At 42.4% G+C, this 26388-nt stretch overlaps 1 protein-coding gene across 3 annotated transcripts in view; it reads left to right on the plus strand.

Annotated features, from left to right (window-relative positions):
* LOC110950756 (cAMP-specific 3',5'-cyclic phosphodiesterase 4B-like) overlaps window positions 1-25236 on the plus strand; it is a 52387-nt gene extending 27151 nt beyond the window's left edge. For all 3 annotated transcript variants that reach the window (XM_022193517.2, XM_051953231.1, XM_022193519.2), the window contains 14 exons: window positions 1131-1325; window positions 1430-1466; window positions 2120-2190; window positions 2848-2897; window positions 11757-11869; window positions 18793-18886; window positions 20400-20608; window positions 20700-20798; window positions 21248-21412; window positions 21784-21883; window positions 22137-22291; window positions 22405-22527; window positions 22619-22801; window positions 22889-25236. In XM_022193517.2, coding sequence (XP_022049209.1) covers window positions 1131-1325; window positions 1430-1466; window positions 2120-2190; window positions 2848-2897; window positions 11757-11869; window positions 18793-18886; window positions 20400-20608; window positions 20700-20798; window positions 21248-21412; window positions 21784-21883; window positions 22137-22291; window positions 22405-22527; window positions 22619-22801; window positions 22889-23260 — 1966 coding nt within the window. In that variant the 3' untranslated portion in view covers window positions 23261-25236. The remainder of the gene's footprint in view (window positions 1-1130; window positions 1326-1429; window positions 1467-2119; window positions 2191-2847; window positions 2898-11756; window positions 11870-18792; window positions 18887-20399; window positions 20609-20699; window positions 20799-21247; window positions 21413-21783; window positions 21884-22136; window positions 22292-22404; window positions 22528-22618; window positions 22802-22888) is intronic.
* The last annotated feature ends 1152 nt before the right edge of the window (window positions 25237-26388 follow it).

Consider the following 26388-nt stretch of genomic DNA (forward strand, 5'->3'; position numbering starts at 1 on the left):
CTTATCATCTGGTTACACAATAGCATGGCCTGTCCTCCTGAACTCACTCCACGATGACAAACAGATTATATCCGTCTGTACATCTGTGATGGTTTGACTGTGGCATCCAATGTATGAAAAGATGTTTGTGTTGTGTGCACAGATAATAATAATTTCCATGTATAAAATCAATATGTTGTTTTTGCTTTTGCTCTGAGCATTTCTTCATTTCTGGATATGTTCACTGCTAGCAGGGCTTCCACTGTTTTCTTTGTGTGTACTATAATTTCATGTGTATATATTTTTTGTTTTCTTTTATAAAGCCCAGGGACAAGTATTGTTCTTCTTTGAAATTAATTTATCTTTATTAGATTTGTCAGGCTCCATGTACAAAAACATTAATCTCAAGCAATGAGAGGAGATGCTTGTTCCTGATTTAGCTTTGAGCGACTGTATTTCTCTTCTGCAGTTCCTTGATAAAGAGATTCTGTCACAACAAAGCAAAATAGATACGAAATACAAGTACGCAAGTTTCCCACTTTGTGTGGTTGAGTGTACCAGTTGTTATAAATCTAAACAAAATCAGTAAAATGTAAAAATATGCCTGACTTCAAACTGAAAGGAGCTCATCACTCTCTAGGGAGCAGTTTCTTGCTGCTAAATATGAATGGAGCTGTCATGGACAGTGTTCCTGTAAGAAACAAACCAGACCTGCAGATTACAGTAAAACAAACCCTTCTTTCGCTGACCAGCAAAGCATGCTTATTTAATGGGCAAAATAGTTTTGTTTTTTTAGTGCATGGATGAATGGGTGAGTAATCATTTTAAGGTTTATGCAACCATCTCTCTCCTGGATGGGATTTATAAACATGTTGCGCAAGCCAGCATTTTGTGGCAGCTTATTGACAGCACTTTGTACACAATGATAATGATAAGTCGAATATAAATGATTAGATTGATCTAACATGAAAAAGGTCATGCTTTAGAATTATTAGATCTCAGGGCTTGTTTAAATTTGCTAATGTAATGTGACAAATGAGGTCATGAAGTTGATTTCAGAACCATCCACAACCATTCAGATTTCAAAACCCTTTTTACCATAGTGCCATTTTTTTTTAACCCGATTGCCTCTTATCTTTTCCTTTTTATAGCTTTGAAGTGGAGAATGGTGCATCACTGTGCTGCAGTCCGTCAGATCCTCAGGCGTCCCCTGGTTCTGGTTTGGTTCTACATCCCAACCTGGCAGGCCACGGCCAGCGCCGAGAGTCCTTCTTGTACCGCTCTGACAGCGACTATGAACTATCTCCAAAGTCTTTGTCTAGAAACTCTTCCATTGTTGGAGAATTGTGAGTTGTTTACATCACATCATCATCATGTCAGATTCACTGATCAACTGGGTATTTGTTTGTGTATAACAATCAGTTTTTGCTTTCATCACATCCCATTTCAGACATGGAGAGGACTTGATTGTGACTCCATTTGCTCAGGTAAGAGCAGATCAAAAGCAAATAAATCTACTCCAGAGAACATCAAAGTCGGCTTGTTTATGACTAAATAAAAAAGATTTCCAAGGGCTTTCAGATGTAAAGTGCATGGATCCACAAAGTAATTGATACACCTTCCCCTGTTTAACCTCTCTGCCCCCTTGTGGCAATAAATCGGCATGACAAGGTCCACTTGGGAAAAGTTCATTTTATTCTTTGGGTCACCAACTTCAAGAGTCCCTCAGTATGTTTTAAGACATGCAAAACTACTCTTTGTCTAACATATTTCGATCCACAAATAATTTGCTTACATTGTTAAAAATTGTAGTTGGTAGTTATCTTCCTTTTAAGTGATGATGCTACAAAATACAGGTGCTATGTGTATGTTTTAAACTCAGATTTAAAGAGAGCGCATTGAAACTTACCTTCTACAGATTGTAAAATAATTCTAGTGTCAAAACCTGCACGTATTTCCCTCTTCTCATGGAAGAAACAAAAATTAAACCTGATTAGGGTGTGTGCTCTTTCAACTGTCTTGTGAGACTCAATGTGTAATCTTTAAATGTTTTTTCTTTCTCATGTGTATATTTCTCACATTTCAATCTTTAGCACTTGCAGCTTCATCTTTTTGCCTTTTTTTTTAAACTTCATTTTAGGTTCTGGCAAGCCTTCGGACTGTTAGGAACAACTTCACCACCTTGACAAATGTGCAGTGTGTATCTAATAAGTAAGTCAAACTGCTGAGTTTTTTTTTCCCCCCTGTTTTTTGACCACATGTTCTAGAGTACTTTTAGCTGTCAAATGAAAGTTTCTATTCTATGAGTGTGTCAGTTTTCATGCAGATACAAATCCTCTGCAAAAATGACAACATGATTAGTGAAAATCTGCAAGTGGATCTTATGATTCTGAAATACAGTATGCCTAGAATAATGTTATGCCAACATGCATCACTTGGGGGCGCTAGTGCATCAAAATCATTTGCACTGTTAAGCTCTCATGAAAAAAAGTCACATTAAATAATGTATGAGTTCAAGTGTCCAAGCAGTCTTTTACTGGAGAGAAGCTGCACTGAAATTCTAAACTGGACACAGTGACCGTTAGAATTTTATTTAAAGCCACTCATCGGTGTGCATGATCAGTGGGTCAGTTGCATCAGGTTTGCCGGAGGTGGACACTGAGTCAATGTGACCTCAGAGAGCAGGGTCACTGTAAGCCTGAGACAAACTCAGAGAATCGCAGGAGCATCTGTTTTGTGTTTGTGCTCTGGCAACGAAGACTGTTGCTGAAACCAAATCACACTCTGGAAAAAAAAAAATAATGCAAGCATTTGTTACACATCTGGGCTCCTGATTTTAATACTTTCTGACTTGTTTCTCTGTTACAGGAGATCTCCTGCTGCAAATCAGCCCTGCGCCACCAAAGTCTGTCTGTCAGGTGGGTACGCTCACAAACCTTCCAGTGTAAGAGAAAAGGGAGCTTAGTAACAGTCAAAATAAATTATTCAGGCATACAGTGGTTAGTAATTCTGCATTGTTTATATTGCAGTAGTTGTGCAAATTCCAATCGGTCAAAAGTCAAGTTGAGCTGCTGCTGGAAAACAATTCTCTGCTGAAGATTTGTAGATACCAAAAAGACAGATAATGATCCAAAATGAGCATTGTTCTCCAGCCGTCTTCATCTCCTGCACGTACTTGCATTCTTGCAGGTAATCAGAATCTGCACAGTTGTGAGCAAAGTTTTGCAAAAATACAGAACAGTGAATTGCTTCCTTCACACCTGCACAGCCTTTGCAAACGCACATTCAGTTAACTTATTGTTTTCTGCATGCAAATGCTTTATTACTGTGGAAACTGAACTGCAATTTACTGAGGAACTGTATTCCTCATTTAAATTCCCATATAAACATTGTAATAGACATTTACACTGTCAGCACAGACTCTGTTATCCAGAAGTCCTTTTACATAGCTGTAATCTTTCGATAGAAGAAACTAGGACTTGATAACAACACAAAAAGTCCCGTATGTTGACATTACAAATGGACAAAAAGAAAGGAGGAGGGTGAGAACAGTACAAAATATGTATTGCTTAAGATGCAAATCAGCTGGATTAGGAGTGGAAGGACAAGTGAAAGAAGGGGGTGGTGATATTGGTTCCTGCTGCACTGGTTCTTCAAGCCCGATTGACGTCAGCATGGGTGCTCTCCGCTTCCTATCAGCACAGATGGACTGTGAGGAGTGTCCCACAGCAGGAAAAAATACAAGACAACTGTGAATCTCTTATTGTACTTCCTCCTCCACACTTCTCACAAACCTTGACCTTTTCTAAGTAGCTTCTGACGAGAGCAACCTTCTCATTGGCTTCTATCATGACGCATCTGGAAGATAAAATCAGATAAACAAATTTGATTAACTCTTAACACCTTTTACTGAATTTCTCTTCAGTCCCACTGTGGGATTTCCCCGTCATCATTGTCCCCAAACGCTACAATGTATGTGCATTGTGTCCTGGTACACCTGCCACTAAATAATTGCGATTGTTGAGTTTGTTCAGAAGGAGATTGTAACAATATCACAATGAAAGATGCCCTCATATCCTCCCTTGTGTTGCTGCCTGTCTCATTCTCATCAACTCTTTGACCGGAAAAGGGGAACAGATTTTTCCTGTTTTCAATGAGGCAATATCCCCAGTAGTGGAAAAGATAGAGTACCTGCGTCTTTCTGTGTAGATGCTCAGCATGGATGGAGTAGGCACTTTGAATGCTGCTATGAAGGGATTTGATGGGCACAGGGAAATGGAGTGAAACATAATTACAATCAAGAGAGAATATGGTGTGGTTACGCACAGAACGGCTTTAAGGGAGAATGAGAGAGCTGGCAGAGCGCTGTTTGGCATGTGATAGGAAAGAAAGGAAACAGCAAAGGTCAGAGGGAGACGTCAGTTTTTGACCCTTTTAATCAGAGGCTGTATGGGAGAGGCAGAAACGGGTCTAATTTCATGAAATAAACACAGACACAAATTGCGCAGGATCTGACCACAGTCAGTGGGTGAAAGTGCACAAGTAGCAGAAAACAACAAAAAAAAATGGAAGGTATATGAAAAACCTGCTCAGCTGCAAGTGCGTCACTGCTGGCTGCTTACACTGTTAAACATCTTACTCCAGTAACGTGAGGGGATTGTAGTCTCCCTCATATGAGTTTGCAGTTTATGCTTCATAAACCAATCTGGCCCCATCACACGCAGTCCCGTGAGCCCGGCAGCCAACAAAGGGCTCACTCTTCGCTCACTGATTCAGATTATAGGCTTTGCTCTATATTACGCCAGATAAATAGTGCTTTTGAGGAAAATGCTTGATTATGACGTCTTTGACCGTCAAGGACTGGTGATAAATCTGTAATGGTTATCACTAGCATTAGCTGGGTATTGTCACAGATGGTCGAGACTCCAGGGTATATGGTTAGCTATTTGTCCAAGAAGGGGATGTGAAACCTCATAATGTTATGAGACCAAATGTTCCCTTTGAACGGCCTTCAAAAATTAATGTTTACACAATGCCCTCAGAAATGAATGTTGAAGGCAGCGCTGGCCAAAGTGAAGCCTTTGGGTCAAAGAAAGACACTTTACTTAACTGCAGATTTCACCAACCATGCAAGTTTGTTTGTTTTTTTTAATTTAAGTTTATATTGAGCCAAATTAACATGAGTAGACTTGCACTAGTGACCAAAATATGCAAAAAGTAACCATAACTATGGCAAATACCCTAAAGTTTCACTAAATGTAACTTACATTTTCCATATGTTTCATGTTGAGTTGGGAAACAAAGAAAACCTCAAATGAATATCTGTAATTTAAATATGAGGCTACCCCAAGCAGACAGTGAGTTTAGCACAATGACAAGAAGCAGCCTTACTATTTACAAAGGTTGCTGCTCACTTATTGACGTGCAAAATTACAAATTAACCAAGATGCGTGCTCCAATGTCGTCCTTCTGACACAAGAAATTGAAAAAAGATGCAGTGAAACCACAGTTAGAATCATTCAGAGGCTTATAATTAAACAGCTTTCCCCATACAGACATTACCATCAAAAAGTGTAAACACTCAGGACCAGTTTTCTTTTGGTCTGTCATAGATTTTTGTACTGACGTCTGGCAAAGTGTCTGATCATTATTTCTCAAGCTTTTGCTATTCGTCTTGCTTTTATGCTTCTGTTGTTTTTTGTGCATGTATTAAACCAGCAGGCTGCTCTATAGGTGCTGGTAGGTGCATTTAGTTGTCTTTGGAGAGCAATGCTCACTGTTTCTAGTGTTTTTGCTAAGCTTAGACTGATTGCAAATTACAGACTTGTATTTAACGGGCTCTTAAGTTTAATAAGAAATGCATCGTTCAAAATGTTGAACTATTTCTTTAAACTGTTTCTAAATCTATTGTAGGTCAGAGTTAAGCTGTTTTTAAGCAAAATGCTCAAGGAAAATTACTGTAGCTGGAAACATCATTTTGCGTTTTCAGTATAATATTGTATTTGTGTTGCAACGTTTTTCCGTGTCTTACTCATTCATCTAGTTTACTTTAGGCCTTCCAAAGGGAAAAAGGGTTCAGTTCCATTGTGTATGGCTTCCTTGAAAGAGCAACTGGGACCAGCATTTATGTCATCATACAAATGCTACGCACTAAATACGTTTGAAGTGGTTCTATTTTACTTCCTCGTACTTATTTTGTCGGTGCTGCTGGCAATGAAACTGTTGGTGTATCACTGTAGGATGCATATGTCAGCTGCTCAGTGAACCACTCTCCAAGAATCTGATGCATTTTGAACTGTGAAAAACAAACTCATGCATCACACAGCTACACTGACACATAGACATTCTTTTCCTTGAAATGAAACAGACAAGTAACTTTGTGCGTAAAGTGCCCAGTCCATGAAGCCCCACACAATGAGCATTACTCACTTTTCTTTTGTCTCGTTTTGTGAACATTTCGTGAAAGAGGAAAAAAATGAAAGATGTACGTTAAAACTAGCTATTCTGACACTCTAAAGAAGATGGCTTCTTATTCTTGTTCTCCATCTCCAATTTGATACCAAATATCAAGGAGTAATTACTCTTACATCAGGAAAGGAAAGACAAACAGTTGTCTAATTAACAACTGAGAAAAATAATTTGATATTTAAATTTTTCAGGTGACACCAAATCTGCCTGAGTCGCGTGTTGCAGGTTTGTTCTCAAGTTAATTGTGGTGTAATTCAGAAATTACATTTAAATCATTTTGGCAACGTTTTCTAGTTTTACACTCAGACATTTGGTTACCCACGGTCAGGTGACGGTGTGATAAAATGTATTCCCTCATATTTAAAATAATGAATAAACAGACAGGTGGACGGGCACACAGACAGTTAGCTGACCTACAAACTAATAGCCAGAGCAAATTTGACCTCTTATTTTCAGTCTGGACAGTCTGCAGCTAGTTACTCTGCTCCAAAGCGGGAATCCATTTCAGGTTTTCCAGGCTCACAGCCAGAGGAGAGGATCCGGCGGGCTGGAAGCGTGCAGCCTGGTTAAGTATTTGAATTATGTCATTGACGTCAGCACAGTCATAAACCTCACTGCGGCCCATCCCTCAAGCTAGCCCGTGCCAACACAGCTCCATGGTGCATTGTGAAGGAGCTGTCAAACAGGCCCTGATGAGGTGTGTGTGTGTGTGTGTATGTGTGTGTATTTGAAGCCTTTTGTTTTTATCAGCGATGCGGATATGCAAGAATTGTAAACTATGAAGAGACAATCAGATGTGAAGGCTGTTTGCAAGAAAACACAGACAGGTAGTATGGTTTCGGGGTTGGACCTACTGTAAGTGTCCACCACACCTCATGGTCCGTAACACTTGATTTAACTGTGACAACGCACTTATAAAATTGTATCGGACTCCGTTTCAAAAAGGTGGCATCAAAATAACACACATTGCATAAAACTGTAGCTCGGTGCAAATGAGAAACAAGCATCTGTTTGTGAGACTAGGGTAAATTTTTCTTCACGATCTGGTGACAACCTTTGTCATTAGATGAGATTTATGCACACAGAAACACTCCAAAATATTAGCAATTAATCACTACTTAACAGTTCTGAAGGCAGTAAAATAGGTTGAAACTTATAAATAATAAATCAAGACATGCAACACAGTACTGGGTTTATTTCATGCATATGTCACTGATTATCTCAAGAAGTAAATACAGAAAGCACTCCAGATTCATATTTAATCCTCTAAAAGAAAACAAAACTATAGGTTAAGATTTTTCATTTGCATCTGTACTGTTAAATGTGTACCTTTTTAAAAATATTAATGTAGTAGCAGTTGCTAAATTTGATTACTTTTGAAAATGTCCTGTATATAAAAGAAACCTATGAATAAAATATAACCTATTAAAATCTGAATTTAAAGCAGCATGCACAATGCAAGGCTTGCTGAAAAAGCAAACTTTTGATTTGCAATAGGCAAGTCAGTGAAACTTAAGATGTTTACACTGAGTTTTTCCCCCACCCTGCATCTACAGATATGACTTTTCACTTAGCACATAGATGACCCCTTTGTGCTGCCATCTAAGCAGACAAACATTTGATAAAAGTAAGACGTTTCTTGTTTTTTTTTCTGTCTCTGTGAAATTCCCTTTTTCCCCCTTCTCTCCACTTGTGAATAAATTGACGCACATTGGTGGTGATACAAAGGTGAATCATTGCCCCGCCACTCCACCCCTCCCGTCTCTCCTCCACGTGTGGCGCGCAGTCAAACACTAACAGTGAGTACGTGCAAGTATCAATGTCAAAGTGTGCGCTTTCTCCTTCATCATGTGGTGAGGTCGAGATGAGGAATGTGTTTGTTTGCGTATGTGCGGATAACTCGCAGGTGTTTACATTTCAACTGGTGACGGTGACTCATGTCTTTTTCATTGACCCTCAGTTGTTACTGGCCCCATTATTCCCCTGACAAGTCATTAGTATGAATAAGCACAACTTAAGTTACATTAGTCACTGTCTTAAAGTCAACCTCACAATAATGCTACATAAAAAAAAAACTTTACGTGAGACCTGTAAAGCTGCTTGCACATTAAAACACATTCTGGAAAGTTACAAATTACTCAAGACTAAAGCGCAGTTCTGGTGTTTTACTTAAGTTTTTCCATTTTATGCTACAAGATTCCTCTAAATCCCTAAATTCCAGGGTGAAATGGAAAGCTCTGTATAGTAGCATACCAATTGTTACTTTAAGATGATAAAATAGGATTCATTCTTACTAAACTAAATAGTCAATAAAGTTGCTATACAATTAAAATGTTGCTTACATGTTAATGCAACAGCAAAGCTAACCCAGTATGAATAGAACACTCTGTATGCTGTGGACTCTAACTTGTAATACTGAAGAATATTTTTATATAAATCTGTATTTCAAATGCAGAATTTTTCCTGTTTTTGTTTCCATTGTCTTATTACTGCATATATTTGAGTAAAGGATCTGAATACTTCATCTCTAGCTATAGTGGGGACAAGAGATGCAACAGTGTAGTTCTGCAAACTGAGTTTCAGCCAGACAGCGAGGGAAACAGGTTTTGAGGGTAGGTCGAGAACACAGAGAGAGGCAGTGTGAGGTGGATGTAAGCGGAAGGTGTCTCGGCGGGAATGGAGGTTTGGGCCCAGCCTTGGTCGTTAGTGCAGTTGATGGCTCTTACAGAAGCTGGTTTGTGGCCCTACAGGGGAGAGAGAGATAGAGGGGAAAGGGGGAGAGAGGGGAGGCAGACGGGGGTCTGTCTGCACACTGAGGTCTGTTGTCCTTTTTGCAGCCTCCAGCATATGGCCAAAGCATTAGAACTCACCAAAAAAATAAAAGACTTCTGCTGAGAAAACAGGCTGGAAAAGTACCTCACACTCTGTCTGGCAGCAGGTTTTTCAGATTCAAAGTGCGTCACGCCACCTTTGACTGGTGACATTGTGAAATGTCAGCCCATTTAGCACTATTTATGATCAACCAAAGGTGATGATGGGTTCAGCACTCCGTCTGCTCATACTGCATTCGTGTGCATAACGTTGTTTTATTTAGGTCTTCAACTTAGAAATACAATTGACGCAAGTTAGAGAAGTGTTGCTTCAGATTTTCTGCAATTTTTTATCAGTTTTAGATAACACTATAGAGGATTGTTTGAAGTTTTGTTTCTGTGACTTTGCTGGAGCCAAGTGGCGTCAAGCCAGAAACCAAAACCAGGGAGCTTTTGTTCTGCTGTCTTCCATTTTACTACTATGACATTCTGGACTGTGTCTATGATTTGGCCGCCAGCTGCTAACTGACCTGAATTTCGATCATACGGGGGATGTGGATGATCCAAGCCTTTGATGTTTCCCAACTGCCCTGTTAAAATGTCTAATGTCTCTGTATACACTCATCGGAGGGAAAGGGGGCAGGATGTGGTCATACCTTCTTGGCAACGCCCAAGACAGCCACACGTTGGTGTATACCCGGTTTCAACAGCTCGCCTTCTTGTGCATTAGCTGCTTTGATGTTATACTTTGTGCTCTGTGTCAGTGACTTTTCTATGTGATGAGTGCCAGCGGAGTGCCTGCAAATACTTTGGACCACAAAACCTGGCATACAGTTATATACTGCAGCTAATGCTTCTAGCTATTGCTAGCAGTCTTGCTCTGTAATGTGAGGAGGCAGTGGCATGATTTCTAAGAACTGCGGGTGACGTTAAACAGCTCAAACTTCACTTTCCTTTGTGATCAGAAGAGTCATTGTCATGATGTTGTTCTGATACCTTTCAGTCGTAGGAGGTTTCCTTAACTGCGCACCGTCATCTGAGGTTTCATTGAAGTTCTTTGTTTAACACCGGTGGTTCACAATCTGTACGCCATCACTGTGCTTTGAAGTGCTTTGATCCACTATATTGACGTAAATTGGGGAGCAGCACGCTGGCTGTCCTGTTGTGCTAAGCATATGGGGTAAATTTCTTCCATGTGTGAAGCCCTAAGAAGTAGAGATCAGTCTTTTCCATAGAAAAAATGAGGTTTGAGAGATCCAGATGTGTTCAGCGTTCACTCCCTCCAGACAGAAATTTGTTGAATCACCGTTCTGCTTGTTATGTCAATATGATGCATTTTCATTTTCCCCCTTTTTACCATCTCTGTGCATTTCTTATAAGCCACCTTATTTTCTTTTGAAAACTGTGCCTACCGCATGTGAGTCATGGCTGCAAACGACAAAGCTGCTTCATCGTATGACAGATTTGATTGTCCTCAGCAGTCACTCCAGCATTCAGTAATTCCGCTCCATGTTTTGTGTGAGTTCAGGGCCAAAGAGGAAGTGCTTTGGTTTCTTTGGCACACAGTGAGGCCCTGGCCTGGCTTCCCCCCCAATTCAGGGAGACAAAATTTGCCTCTCGTGTTGCTTGTGCAAACACAAAGTTTGGTGTTTGATATAATTTTTTTTTCCTCCCTCAGAGAGGTTCAGAGAGGAGAGAGCCAGTTTGTGAAGCATGGTGGTGTGGTGCGAGCTGCTGCAGTTCAGCTGTGTACAGCCTTGAAGTGGTCTGCATGTTTCAGAGAGGAAGTCATTGGGAGTGGAGGGAGCTGGAGCATTTGTCTCTGCAGCAGTGACAAAGTCCCCTTTCTCTTCTGGTCCACATAGCACTTATGGATTTAATATCACAGAAATGCATTTTTGGGGGGTCAAAACTCAATGAGTGTTAAGAAGCCATGCCGGATGTGTCTTTCACTAAAGCAGTGGGATTATGTGCTGTACCTCTGTGCACACTATTTGTATGTGTTTAAATGGGCGGAGGAGGGGGCGGGGGTCACCGACACATCAACAGCAGGAGGCAGCAGACTGCTTGGTTTGCACGCCACTCGTCCATGGAGTGGTACTGAGAGGTAGATAAGTTAATGAAAGAGGCTGAGAGGGGGTGGAGGAAGCAGACAGAGTGGGAGGGGGTTTGCAGAGCGCACAAGAGCAAAGGAAAGAGGGGGTACGCCGAGAAAGACGCTATAGAGAAAAAGAGTCGGCAAACAGTAACCCTAACCTCCGTTTATCCGAGAATACAACTCTCCTGAACTTTTTGAGGTGGTGGAGCGTAACGAGATGAAGGAGCTCTGTGTGCACACCTCCCCCTCTTCCTCTGCGTCTTCCGGATGTCCTGCCTGCCAGTCCCCCATGCGATCAAGCCACTCTGGGACCCTTGGACCGCCACGCATGGTGTCAGGGGGCTCAGCTATGGACATGGATCCTCTTCGTCCTGATTACGTGTCCATGTGTCTTTTGGCAGATGAGTCCTACCAGAAGCTGGCTATGGAGACCATGGAGGAGCTGGACTGGTGTCTGGACCAGTTGGAGACCATCCAGACCTACCGGTCTGTCAGCGACATGGCCTCCAACAAGGTAAGACAACTGGGACTGTGTATTATATGTGAATGTGACAATAGTGCTTTAGTGTTGCTAGGGAGTTTTTGCGTCTGTTTTTCTGAAAAAGTTTGTCTATCCAAGGTGGGATATCCTTTAAAAAACATTTTACATTTTCATTTTAAGGATTAGCTTAAAGAGAATCCTGTAAAAGGGGATCACAGATAAAAAGAATAATGTGTGTCAAGACAGGAACTCCAACACTGTTTGACCTCAAGTGCTTCTTAAGTTTGCTCTTGCATGTTTTGAAAGCTTTAGTTATGATTATATTGCACGGTGAGCTCTGGTGTGTTTAATTGCGTCAATGTCTCTTGTACCCACTGAAGTAACGATCACTAAAAGACCTCCCACGATCACAGCACACACACTGTAGCGTCACGTCTGCCACACCAACATTAACGATAGTGAAACAGTTTCGATCGTAGATCTGATAGCATTTCAATATTACAAGAAGATTGTTATCAGTTGACATTCTGCAATGTGATCGTCCAAAGACATAATAATGAGACTGAACTTGTGATGATCATACGGCAGGCCTGTACATATCTGTATAATTGCTCTTTTTTGCAGCGTGGTTGTCTGTTTGCACAGTGTATGCAAATTGTAAATTGCATGTTGCCACATTGACGCACTTGCAAAGCAACAGCCTTTCTGTGGTAGTGTGTGAGCTGACATCATTTTATGGACCCATTGCAAAGAAAAGTATGAAGTGTTTGTTTTGCATACATGACTACTGAGTTCCTCTTACCTTTGAATAGCATAATTGCATATGTGGAAAGGATTGTGCTGCTTCAACTTCCTTGCCGTATTCAAACTATCCAGAACACACGACATGTTATACAACTGAGTTGTGCTGTAGGACTTGCAGTATTATTCAAGCTGCACACATTTATCATTTGCTTTAGTGAGGTGTGGGTATTGGCCCTGTTGTAATGTTTAGCCCAGTAGGACACTGGTCCACTTTCTCAAGTGATGTCATCACACAGGGTCATATTTCTCCAACAGACATTGGTTTGTTCAGACTTTAGTTTTAACATTTACAGAGAGATAATTATGACTTGTTGGAGGAAAGTTGGATTAAATGTTGTGCTCTACTACTTATCAGGATGAAACAGTGAGTACTGACTGTACATTTTGCTGGGTCCTTACTGCTCTCTGTGTTGCAAAGGCAAGCTAATTGATATTCCAGGTATTTACGAGGCAACTTATTCTATATTCAGTATATTCCATCATTTATACCAGAAACTTGCATCCCAGGAAACTAGATATGCCAACACAGATATTAGAAAGCTATATGCCATGAATATTCTTGGTTCATCCTTTTGACAAGTGGATAAATGTAAGCTCTCAGGATCTCTTTCACTAGCAGATGAACTGCATCAGCGGCAATAAAGAAGTAAAGCGTACTTCAGCTTACACCATGATAACCCCGGTACAGTATGTTGCATTCTATGCAGGGCCTTTACAAAGTAAAGTACTTTCCGAAGGCACTGAAATCTTTTTGTATTATTTATAGACTGAGCACCCGCACCCCTGCTAGTGGCTCTGCGAGGCTGTGCTCGAGTACAATGTTGTGTTTTGAGCTCAATGCTGGTGAGAACACTAACAGTTTTAGGCAACAAATGTTTGCCATCTTAGTTTAGCATGTTAGCATTCTAAGACACTCTTATGTTTAAAGTCAGGTATCACCAAAGTCACTTCAGTTTAACCTCTAGAAATTGTGAATATCTGCACAAAATAAATAAATTATTGCTGCTAGCATGATTATAAAGATAAAGAATCTATTCTCCTTAATTGGCATGACATATTGGATTAAGGCGACATGGTATTTATATTTTTTTTATAATGTCAGCCTTCCAATTTTGATTCACGGTGTCTAAATCACATTGTGGTTCTTGAAGACTACACAATTAGCTATTTAGAACTAATTACTTCCCTTTGCTTTGAAGTACACGAGCATACCTTTGTGCGCATGTCTTTGGTACAGACCTCGGCCAAATTGCTACACTGCACATTATTACTCAACCTCTTTGCAGACAGTGGAGACAGCGCGGCGACATCAGATTATAAACACCCAGGGTGGTGTTGTCCATATCCGTCTCTATTCTGCACTGTGGTCTGAGGGAGGCTTGGGATGGGGAGGGGTGTTGTCAGACCGTGATGGGTGACCGTGACACCAGCTTCCTGTCTCTTTATTTCCTGTGCCCCCCCCCCCCCCCCCCCCCCCCCCCCCTCCACTGCCTCCTCTACTCTGCTCCCTGGTTACCAGACGACAATAGCAGTGCACTGATCAGGCAGCCAGGTTGAGTCTTTACAGGCAACTACGTCACTGGGACTGGCAAGACAATAAGTCTGGAGCCCCTCAGGCCTGCAGCAGCACAGCTAGATTCTTATCAATATGACCCAGTGCCATTGTTGACTAATGCTGTTTGCAAAAGTACAGGGGTCAACAGTTTATAATGTTACTATTAAGTTTCGTCAATGCACTGGATTGTTGTGCAATTGTACAGGGATGGAAAGAAAAGGCTTATTGGTACATCATGGTTTTATTGCAAAATTGGTGTCAAATCCAGATATATTATTTCACTAAGAGTTTCGACAAAGAAACGCTTCTTAGAGGATGTAATTGAACCCACAATCAAACCCAGGGTGTCTCCGCTTTCAGTGTCCAAGGGCACAGGTGTATCCGGGGCTACAGGACCACACACCCTGCTGACCGCCAGCCTGGTCGGTGTGACCTCAAAGTGGGGAGCTGCTTCCCTGCCCCTCACTATCATTAGCCTGGCCACACTTCCATGCTGATGCTAGTGACGGCCTTGGACAAACACTGCCAGCTGAATCCAGTTAGATGAGTTTAGCGCTCTGCGGGTTAGCTTGCGAGCGAGCCTCCGAGCAGAACACAAGTGAGTAGGAAACTTTAACTCACGTGTGGTCACTTCAACTTTGAAGCGCCGCTGTCTTCAGAGGGGAAAGAATGACAAAATTATTGAAACAGATGTAGCGGTGGGCCTGTAGCTGTAGCAGGGGTAATGGACATTAAATTATAGTGCCGTGATTCCATTTGACTGAAAGAGTGGTGAGGAGATCAGACGAGCTGCAGTGGTGATTATGGTGCCTAATCGTAATTAAAAAGTCGTACCTCTGTAATCTTCTGTTCATTCATCATGGAAAATAAGACAGAATGAAAAATGAAGATATGAAACATCTTTTCACTGTAATACTATTCTTACCTACTTCTGGTCAACACCTTTAAGGAAATGTGTCTTTCGAATGTTACTAAACCGTGTAAAACCTGCTGTGCATCATTTACTGTGTGCCGACACTGTAAACAGCCACATGTGGGCCAGAGGCAGCATTGGTTCACTCTGTGCTTTGTCAGATTGCACAGCTGTGACATTGCATTATTATGTCAAGCTGTTCTTGTGAATTTCCCGTGTCTACCAGTGCTCTGTTTCAGTTAAGGTCCAAACTTTTGAAGACTTGTCCCAAAGGAATACAAAAATGTCATTTGTGATTTTTTTTTTTTTTTTTTCCCCCCCACATTACGTCAGCATGGCTGTCTGCTAGACAAGTTATCTGGGACTTTTCAGTGATGAGCTCAGGTATGTTAGTAGTTTGGTGCCTGAGGCCATGTTGGGAAGCAGGATGTCTACCAGTAAATGACCTCAGTGAATTGCTCTATCAAGTAAAAGGGAAGTAGGTGGGGACACATGCTCGGGCCTGTGTTGGAGGGAGGAGCCATCCATCTCTTGTTAGACTCTGTAGGCCAGTCAGTCAACTCAGTTTTATCGCTATACGTTTCCTGCCTGACGCCACTTCAGAAAAGAGAATAGAGAGAGGAAGCAGGCAGACTCTCAGACACGCTGAACAGAGTTATTGCTGTCAGACTTTTACTGGATTTCTTTTGTGCTGTGCTTGGTTTTTGCTAAGTGACAATGGGATTATGTTGCTCTGAAAAGCAGAAGAGAAACTTTGAGATGCTTACAAGTTGGAAAATGGTGAGTTAACTCTGGAGCTGTTTAAATTGTGCTGTGGGGCTGTAGTCTGCCGTATGGAGACTTGGGCTTATCCGAGAATAGATTAATTGATTTGATCTAAAGTAATCTAATTTCTTTAGAAAGCATCGGGTCATTGAAACAAAGCTCACTGTGTGGTGGCATGTTTTTAAAACTTTTGAATGCTTTTTTAAAGTTTGGATGAGTGTGTGTGTGTGTTAATAGTGTTTTGTCTTGCCTTTCAACACATTGCTTTTTTGCAAGACGCTGGTTCCAGTATGCATTGATTTGAATGTTCAAACTTCATGAGGCAACAGCTTTTCATTTTCAAAGAACGAACCACAAGTTTTTTTTCATAGATTGCATGTACCTTCTCTTGGTTGCACAAGGGTTTCTTCTGAATGTGATAACTCTCTGCTAACGTAAAAGGATGTGAGTTAACGCATGCATTGAGCAATCATCCTCTCGAGCACACTCATAGATTTGTCACCATGCCATGCGTCTACACTGTGTGTTTTAGCTGAACTAAATTACCCTTAGTGACTGACAGCTCTGTGCCTAATTCATTTCCTAGAGGTCAGTCGAATCCAGACTGTTCCGCTGCTTTAAAGAATCAATTACAAGTTCCCTTTGAACTGAATAAAGCCCACTGATTCCAAGCACAATTTTTTTGTCCTTACGAGCTCTCTTTGATTTTTATGGACTGCCTCTGGCACTCTGGGTTTTGAATGCAGCCAGTGCTTTGAAAGTGGTATTCAAGTTTCAGAGTCAAGTAGATGTTAGCTGTCTGCTTGACAGCTATTAGACAGCTGGTGAGACCAGAGAGTCTGGTTCAGTGTGAAGAGAAAAGACCCCATTGTAAGAATGAATAAAAGCCGTGGCTAAAAACATAATGGTAGATTTTTTTTTCCTTATAGTGTTTGAATGCGCTTCAAAACTGGAATGCACAATTGCTTTTTCAAGAAAATGGTACTGATTGCACAGTTATTACGTGGTATTCATTACAAAGTCATATTTCTCTTTACTGACATGAACATTTTGCTTCAGTGGTCAGAATCTGTGTTGTTACACAGAAATTGTTCTCTGCTGTAGACTGTGTGTTAGGTGTGTGTGTGGTTGTACATGGCTGTACGTCTGTGTATGATGTGATACAGTGTGTTTAGAGTGGGGACCACCGTGAGAATGATGAGAGGACCATGTGACTCTGTTGCTATGGTGTTCAGGTTACCATGCAGCTGGTGGTACATTGGTGAGCTGCAGACTGAAAACCCTTATCAGCTCATCTTCCATTATCCCCATTTTTGTCTTAAGCAAAAAACAAAAAACAAAAAAACTGCTGCACTGAGACAGAAAACCTGCTGCTTTTGAGAGTAGCTGATATCAAGAACAATGCAGGTCTTAAGTAAAACATAATGATCATGGACTGAACTCCGTACAGCTGCAAACAATCTTACTTACATTTAAAAATAAGACTCAAACCAACTCTGGTAAATTAATACCCCGCGTCTCCTTACCCATGTGATAAACGCTCTGGTGCTTTGAAGCCTCACATTGCGCAGTATGCATTGCATCTGTTCTGCATTACTGAGCAGGGGGAGCATTTCAAGAGGGTAGGGAGATTGAGGTTGAGGGAGACAGTGGGATGGGTTTTGCAGAGAGCACAGAAGTGAGGGAGAAATAGCTAGAAAGATGTGGGGGATTCTCCAAGCTCTCATTTTCTGCAGCGCTATGCATGGCTCAGTGTTTAGCGAGGGTGGGAGGCAAAGAGAGAGAGAGAGACTCCACCAGTCTGTCTGCCACAGGGGACTTTACAGCTAGAGCGCACCCCCCTCTCCTTCTCCTGCCTTTTTCCATCCCTCCTTTCCCTTTCTCCCTCTGTCGTGCAGCCTGCCTTTCCTCCCTACCTTGCTCAATCTGGGCTTGGGAAGGCTGGATTTCCCCCCCTTGCATGTCACTGGATAACACTTGGATAGTGACGGGAGGAGGCAGAGGTTTAGAGAGACGGACCGAGGCAGCGAGAACCAGAGAAAAGGAAAGGAAATATCGATTGCATCCTGGGAGATTCCATCACTCTTGCCAGCGGCTTGCGATCCTTGAAAAATAATGGGCGACGCTAGGAGGAGGCGCATTTGGCTGGGGATGTAAGGGCTCCGCCACAGCCCCTCTCCAGAGGCTTTAGCTGGGGCGTTTTCACCGTAGTCGACCGTTGGAAGGCGGCGATTTTGGTGGCGCCTGGAGCTTCAGGCTGCAGAGCTCGGCTCAGCTTTGGAGGTCCACTCAGAGAGGAGCACTCACTGCTTCTGCTGGGGAGCACCAGGGGCTCAGCACAGCTCAGCACCATGCCTGAAGCCAACTACCTGTTCTCTGTGTCCTGGGGATACATTAAGGTGTGTCCCAGAAGGATTGCCATTGTAATGATGGGACTCTGTGTGTATGTGTGTGTGCTCATGCTGTATGTTCATGTCTTTTCACTGCAGCTGGTGCAGTGTCTCAAATTTCTCTCTATGATTTTTTTTATATTTTGATTTCACACTTGGATGTGTTTGATTACATTACGCTGATTTTGTCATTATGTTCTTGCTCAGTGGTTGCATATATTGAGAAAACTGAAATATTTGGTTTCTCTGGAAAAAAAAGTGTATAAAGATTAGTATGCAGCATCTTGTATATATCCACAGTATTTTGTTTGTTGAATTGCTAAGCAGTCTTAGTGGCTAATTGTAGCTGGAGCCAAGAAGACCTTATATGGTGCATTTAAAGGCAAAGGCCATGTTCTCATGGGACGCGTTTCAGTGGAAAATAACAGGAAATGATATATTCCTCTATTCAGAAATACCAAAGAATTAATTGATTGATGTTCATTTATTCCTCTCTGACCTCATTAATGTTTTTTCTCTTTTCTTCCAGTTCAAGAGGATGCTGAACCGGGAGCTAAGCCACCTGTCTGAGATGAGCCGCTCAGGCAACCAAGTGTCAGAGTACATCTCCAACACATTCCTAGGTGAGCAATTCAGCACATATTCACACACAAACAGACACTAAAGTACACAGAAATCACAAAAAGTGCTTTGCATATAACGGCGAGGTATGACTTCAGTGAGCCGACATCCCCCAGGAGTGACACAGCGTGCATGTGGCAAAGGATGTGAGGTTACACAAAGCATGTGCCAAGTAGTGGAGGAACACATAGCTGGTCTGCACCACTGCTCTCAAACCAGTCTGATCTGGTCTGGAGGAGAGACAGAGTCCCCTCGTTCTGACTGCAGAGATATGTGAAGGGAGGAGGGAGGGCATTGTACTCAGGGAAGACTTCCCTCTGGAGAGATCAGGAGCAGTGAGTCTGGGAGAGAGAGAATGTTTGTGCCATCAGGTCCAAGTAGACACTGCATTATTCATCACGAGGACAGCAGCATTTCCTTGTTTTTTTTAAAAAAGCCTAGCAGCATTTCGTGACTCACAGCCAGCTAGGCAGCTCGCCTGCCCTGCTAGCAGCCAGAGCCGTCTGCCCCTCAGGTTTTCCACCCTCCTATTCAACTCACCACCAACATACAGCCAGCTTATCAGGGCTGTTTTCAGACTGATGTTCTGCTCTCGCTAGTAAACACACCTCCGTCTTCCTGCCTCGGAGGAGCAAAGCCTAAAACAGAAGACAAAGAAAAGAGAAGGGGAGGGGAACAAGGTGCTGGTGGAAAAACTAACAATAGATGTGGTGCAGTGGAAGAGGTTTAGACATGATAGAGCTGCGTAGAGAGACGAGCACAACAGCACAGCTCAGTTTAGCTTTGAAGCTTAGTGGTTTTGTCATCTGCACTGCAGCTAACACCTGTCAGGTGTAGAGAGATCATTTTCCTGTGCTTTGTGGAGGATGCAGCCGAGATATTTTTTCTTTTTCACACTGCGGTGCATGTGGTGCACGTATACAAACCCAGGGAGTCTCACACGCACATACACACACCAAACGCATACACACTCTTTGCTGCATGCACCATGTGAGAAATGTCACTCAGCTAACAGACTGAGTAAATCACATGCACCAAATTAACCTGCCTACTAGTACAGCCCTCCTCCAAACATTAGAACTGAATGAGCTACAATTCTCTGAACTGTTTTTGCAACACTGGTCATTCTCAGAGTGCACGAGATCTTGTAATATTGTCATAACATCTCATTAGCACCTCTTGTCTCTGTCAATATGACATTTTCATCACGTTTGTTTAAAAATATTGTCGCATGTGATTCGAGTGAGATGGTTTTTGTCAGTACTGCTGTCAACAGAAGTGTATTTTTAGGGGGGAAGACAGAAAGATAGGGATTGTTTGCTAATTAAATAAGTGTCAGTGTTGCCACGTAGGTGTGAGAGGTCAGCTATCTCCCAGTGTTACTTAGTTTACTCACCGTAGTGGCAACACAAGCGAGGATGCTTATCCAACATCCTCTGCCAGCTGAACTCATCCAAAAACAACCTTTTTAATCTTCAATTCATCCTATTTTGTCTTCAATTCTGTTTTCTCCAGACAAGCAGAATGAGCTGGAGCTTCCGTGTCCAGTTCCAAAGTCGAGGGACAGGAAGCGCCGGCAGGGCCAGCAGCAGCAACAGCAGCAACAGAGTGGGATGATGACACAGATTAGCGGGGTGAGGAAGGTCAGCCATACGTCCAGCATCTCTGGAAGCATCGGAAATCGCTTCGGGGTCAAGACAGACCAGGAGGAGCTGCTGTCGAAGGTAAGCGGTGCACTAAATGTACAGCCAAAAAACGAAGTGATGTATGGAGTCTCGCTGGCTGAAACACTTAAATTCTGGCCTTCTATAACAGGACCTGGAGGACATCAACAGATGGGGGCTGAATATCTTCAAAGTGGCTGAACACTCCCACAACCGACCGCTCACATGCATCATGTACACCATCTTTCAGGTCAGTTTCCTTCCTCTTCACACTCGACCTTCCACCCCCTTGTCGAGTCAGAGAGAGCTCATATAGGAAGTGCGAAGGCATTCAAACATAAACACTTGGCTATCAGAGGCATGAGGCATGGGACATGTCAGCGTGTACAGTATATTCTCTGCTATGTTCAGCTCTCTGCATCATTGCAGGAGCATCGGCTAGGGCACCATAAGCAGTAGAAATTGATTACTAGCCCTGAATCATCTTGGCAGGAGAGCAGATCATTTTCATCTTGTCGGGCTTTTCTTCCAGTATATGATCAACACTTGGATATGGTTTAAAAACAAGATGGGATATCTGCTGTTGATTCATCTACTGCTTAGAAATATGCCCGATATGCTGTAACCTCTGCATTTAGGAATCCCTTCTCGCTGTTAACGTGCTGTTTTTCCATTTTTCTCTTTCTGTGTCGCATGCAGGAGAGAGACCTGATGAGGACGTTCAAGATTCCAACAGACACCTTTGTGACGTTCATGCTGACCTTAGAGGGCCACTATCACTCGGACGTGGCCTACCACAACAGCCTGCATGCTGCCGATGTAGCCCAGTCCACACACATCCTCCTGTCCACTCCTGCACTGGATGTAAGTCACGAAAAAGCCGCTTAAGTTGAGATTCTGCTCCATTATTGTACAGATTGTCTAAATATCCACTTATGTGTTCTTGCTCTTTGAGTTTCAATAGCATAGTACATTTGGAAATAGCTGCATTTGTTGTTTTTATTACTTGTTCCTCTTTAGCGTTTGACACCATTAAAATGTGTCACAGTCGCCCACACCTTTTTCTCAGGCTGTTGTTAAAAAAGGTGACTGGTGTGGCATCAGCAGAGTGTGAATACCAGACAGCATGACACATAGACTTACAACGATTTTCTAATACCTTACCTTTTTTGGGCCCTTGATTAGCTGCAAAGACTCACCTCTTTCCTGTTCTTCTTCCGTCTCTTCAAACGCAGGCCGTCTTCACTGATCTGGAGATCTTGGCAGCAATTTTCGCCGCAGCCATTCACGACGTGGACCACCCAGGAGTGTCCAACCAATTCCTCATCAACACCAGTAAGTCTTTTCTCACCTCCCACCACAAAAGCGAAACAAAAAAGAAAGAACAATCAACCTTTATTTCGTCTGCATTCACAAACTAGGCCAAAATGTGTGCATGGTTTAATGGGATCTGTCTCCAAAGGCAACGACGTGGGTTTTTTTAGGGGCATCGAATTGTTGCCATAGTTACCTGACCTGAGTTTAAGAAGCAAGAGCTGTATCTAATTTCTCTCTTCCTGTCATTTCTCCCTCCCTCCTCTGCGTTCAGATTCTGAGCTGGCTCTGATGTACAATGATGAGTCAGTGCTGGAGAATCACCACCTGGCCGTGGGCTTCAAACTGCTGCAGGAGGACAACTGCGACATCTTCCAAAACCTCACCAAGAAACAAAGGCAGACGCTCCGGAGGATGGTCATAGACATGGTGAGCAAATGTCTGATTTTTAGCTTTCAGACCAGCCTTGACTACTTTGTTCCTTCCTCTTTATTCCCAGTTTGTTCCTTGCATCATTTTCCCCTGTCCTTCTGTCCTTCTAGGTTTTGGCAACTGACATGTCGAAACACATGAGTCTGCTGGCTGATCTGAAAACAATGGTGGAAACCAAGAAGGTGACCAGCTCTGGTGTCCTGCTGTTGGACAATTACACAGACAGAATGCAGGTAAGAGTCATATAAGAGTCATGCAGGTCATATAAACTCTTGGATATACATTCGGGAGAAACAAGATGCTAAACAGCTGATTTCTCTGCAGGTTCTGCGTAACATGGTTCACTGTGCAGACCTGAGCAACCCCACCAAGCCTCTGGATCTGTACCGGCAGTGGACCGACCGGATCATGGACGAGTTCTTCCACCAGGGAGACAGAGAGAGGGAGAGAGGGATGGAGATCAGCCCCATGTGTGATAAACATACGGCTTCAGTTGAGAGAACTCAGGTAGAGAACACAGACATCCAGCTCCAGGAATTCATATTTCAGATATTATTCATTTTTACTGACATCATCCCCATTCGTCTTTTCCAGGTCGGCTTCATTGATTACATCGTGCATCCTCTGTGGGAGACGTGGGCCGACCTGGTCCATCCCGACGCCCAGGACATCCTGGACATGCTGGAGGACAACAGGAACTGGTACCAGAGCATGATCCCCCAGAGCCCGTCTCCTCCTTTCTACATCAGCGACGGAGAAGGAGGCCCACATGAGCAGGTGGAGGGGGGACCCGTGGCGAGCAAATTTCAGTTTGAACTGACGCTGGACGACCAGGACAAACAGGGCGGAGACGGCGGCATGATGGACACAGCTGAGGGATGTGACCACATGACGCTCCCAGATCACCCCTCCGATCAGGACAGGGTTGAAATGACGACGCGTGACGTCTCCCCGGCAGAAACATAGCTGAACTGGTGTTTTTGGAGCTGCAGCAGATTTTGCTGATTTAATTTTTATTGCAGTGGAGCAATCCTGCAATCTGGAGCTGCCTGGCTCAGAGGGCCTGACTGACTGCGGGGCACCCCTGCAAACGAAGCTTGGAAACCCTGCGGCAGTTTGTTTTTGAGCCCCGTAGATGGGAGCCTGAAGAGTGTCGCCTCTGTTCTTTAAAGAAGGGACTACTGTGAGGCTGAGCTGAATCTGGTTTCTTCCAGACAAAGAATGTGAAGTGGACGGTATGCATCCGTGTACTGGGACAAGTAAAAATTCCAAACTTGCACTTCAGGACATTTTTTTTTTTTTTTAATGTTCATTTAGATTCTTTGTATTGTCTCGAGACTGGATGCCATTTGATCGTGTCCAAACGAAACTACTGGTCAGCAAGTTATTTGTGACCCAGTAGTTTTTTTAACACTTGTCTAAAAGTAGTGTGCCTTTTTTGTTTGTTTTTTTTTAAACCATGTCTTTTTGTAAGCGTTTTTATAATTTATTGAGCACATTCATGTAGCTGTAAAATGTGTCTGGTTTTCTACACAAAGGACACACTTGTCTCACAGTCTTCCTAATGTTCTGGCAATAGTATAAGCTTGTTTTCATGAAAGCGTTCAGTGGATGTATTTCTTAAATCAGTTGACTTCCCAGCACATATGCACTTTGTGGCATACTGTAAAATGAAGAGAGCCTGGACACCATCAGTAACCAACATGTAAAACCAAATATTTTATGAGATTCATCCAAATATTTTTTCCCAATAATTTATTACTTAAGAATTAAGTAGTTCAGAGATCAGAATCATTGAAAGTCCAAAAACATTTTGCATGTTTTAGTCCAAAAACGAATATCTCCAAAAATCTAAAGAAAGCACTTTGATGAATTCACTGCCACCTCTGAGTCAAACTTCCAACCGTAGATCACATTGATTCCTCGCGTCTTCCTGTAGCTTGTCGGAAAGTTCACACGAAAGAGAGGCCACCAAATTTTCTCCCAACATCATACAAAATAAAGGTATAAAATCCCTTCTTTTGCTCTGAGCTCTTCCACTTTGGAATAACTGTTTCCACTCTGTGATTCCCCTTTTCATCGCTCACCTGTCGTGGTTGGCAGCATTCCATTGTCGTGAACATGCTTTACACCCCTTTGAATGACTGTAAGACTGTGTGCACATTTTAAGAAAGACACCTTTTAGCGATAGGATAATTGTATCTTGTAGTTTTTATCGCAGCACTTTGAATATGTCGACAGTTCTGCAGCTGGTTGCTGATCTGTCTAACACTACCTTAAAGGTACCATAATGTATGGGGAATGAGGGGAGAACAATTGCATGTCATAACATGGCATTCCTCTCGTGTGTGTGTGTGTGCGCGTGTGTGAGTGAGCGTGTGAGTCGCACAATCTTGTTGCACCCAGCTGTGTTGTGCTGACCCTTAAGCTGTTTGTAACAGTGTATTTATTACCTTCTCCTTGTATATGATGATATTGATTGATAATATTCACTGTATACTGGTTTTTATTTATATGCACTACCACGTGTCAAATCACATTGACTGAACTCGTCCGGTGGTTCGTCTGTTTTCAGCAGGCGATTTTGCTACGAGACCATAACACGAAGTTATGCAGGTCATTTTTTTGACAATTTGAAAACTGTCTGTTTGTAAATTCCAGCCAGAAATGTTTGTACAGTGTAAAACGACGCCTCACGTGAGGTGCAGCAGAAGCTTTTTAGTCTTTGGTTCCTGGCGGATTACGAAGGCTGGATATTTACTGGAGTCTCTTGTGTACGGTGACGGGTCATTGTACAGCTATAGGAATATTTGCTGAAATATATAGCATTGTTTCAGATGTATTTTTTCAGTGTTTTCCTCACAGTATATGGTCAAATGGTGTATGTTGTGCTCAAAAAAATGTTTTTTATCAGACTATTAAAATGGGCATGTATAACAGAACTTTCTGGTCTGAGTGTTGTTGAATTTCAAAACTTCTTTTAAATGTTTTGTAACTTGAAAAAGGAGTAAAAGTTTAGACTTTTTCACTTGTATGATGCAAAAAGGATCTAATAGTTTGTAGTTCTAAGTTGCCTTTTTAAGCAGGGCAGTAAACAGATTAATTAAAATCAATATTTAGTGTGACCACACTTTGCCTTCAGCTCCAGGTACAAGTGGTTCTTGGCAGGTTTGTTGTTCCAGGCATCTTTCGTACCTGCCAAAGTTCTTCTGTGGACTTAGTCTCTTCATGTAACCCCAGACTGAAAAATGATGCTAAGATCAGACCTCTGTGGAAGCCATGCAGTCTGTTGCTGGACTTCTTTTGCTGCAGGGGATCGTTCTTTGTCTGAATGTTTGGGGTTACAGGAACAATTTGGGACCAACCAAACCTCTTCCAAATGGCACTGAATAATGGATAAGAAGGTCTAAAGTTCCTAAAACATCTACACATCATGAGGAAAAGGTAGCAAGTTCTCGTCAGGTTGTCACAAATGTCAGATTATTGTGTCCAGAAGAATTATACCATTATATATTATTGCAACATGTTTAAAAAATAAAAAAAAAATATCTCTTTATCTCATCTTTATCTTTGTTTTAGAAGAATTACACTGAAAATGTGAGAGTAAGTAGGAAAAGAGTGAATCTGTTGTCAGAACTGTGATGCAAGTGTTTTCCTAGTTAGGTTGTCAATCAGATAATTAGTGGAACTGATTCAATTATATTACAGTGTTATATGTATATTAATAACAAGGGCTGCACTGTTGTGTAGTGGTTAGCACTTTCGCCTTGTAGCTAGAAGACCCCTGGTTCACGTCTCGGCCTTCCTGGGATCTTTCTGGATGGAGTTTGCATGTTCTCCCTGTGCATGTGTGGGTTTTCTCCGGACACTCCGGCTTCCTCCCACAGTCCAAAAAAATGTTGAGGTTAATTGATTATTCTAAATTGCCCGTAGGTGTGAATGTGAGTGATTGTTTGTCTGTATATGTAGCCCTGTGACAGACTGGTGACCTGTCCAGGTGTCCCCTGCCTTCGCCCGAGTCAGCTGAGATAGACTCCAGCACCCCCACGACCATAATGAGGATAGAGCAGTGTATAGATGATGGATGGATGGAT

The sequence above is a fragment of the Acanthochromis polyacanthus genome, chromosome 9 (assembly GCF_021347895.1).
Source record: "Acanthochromis polyacanthus isolate Apoly-LR-REF ecotype Palm Island chromosome 9, KAUST_Apoly_ChrSc, whole genome shotgun sequence".
In the NCBI taxonomy this organism is placed as follows: Eukaryota; Metazoa; Chordata; class Actinopteri; family Pomacentridae; genus Acanthochromis; species Acanthochromis polyacanthus.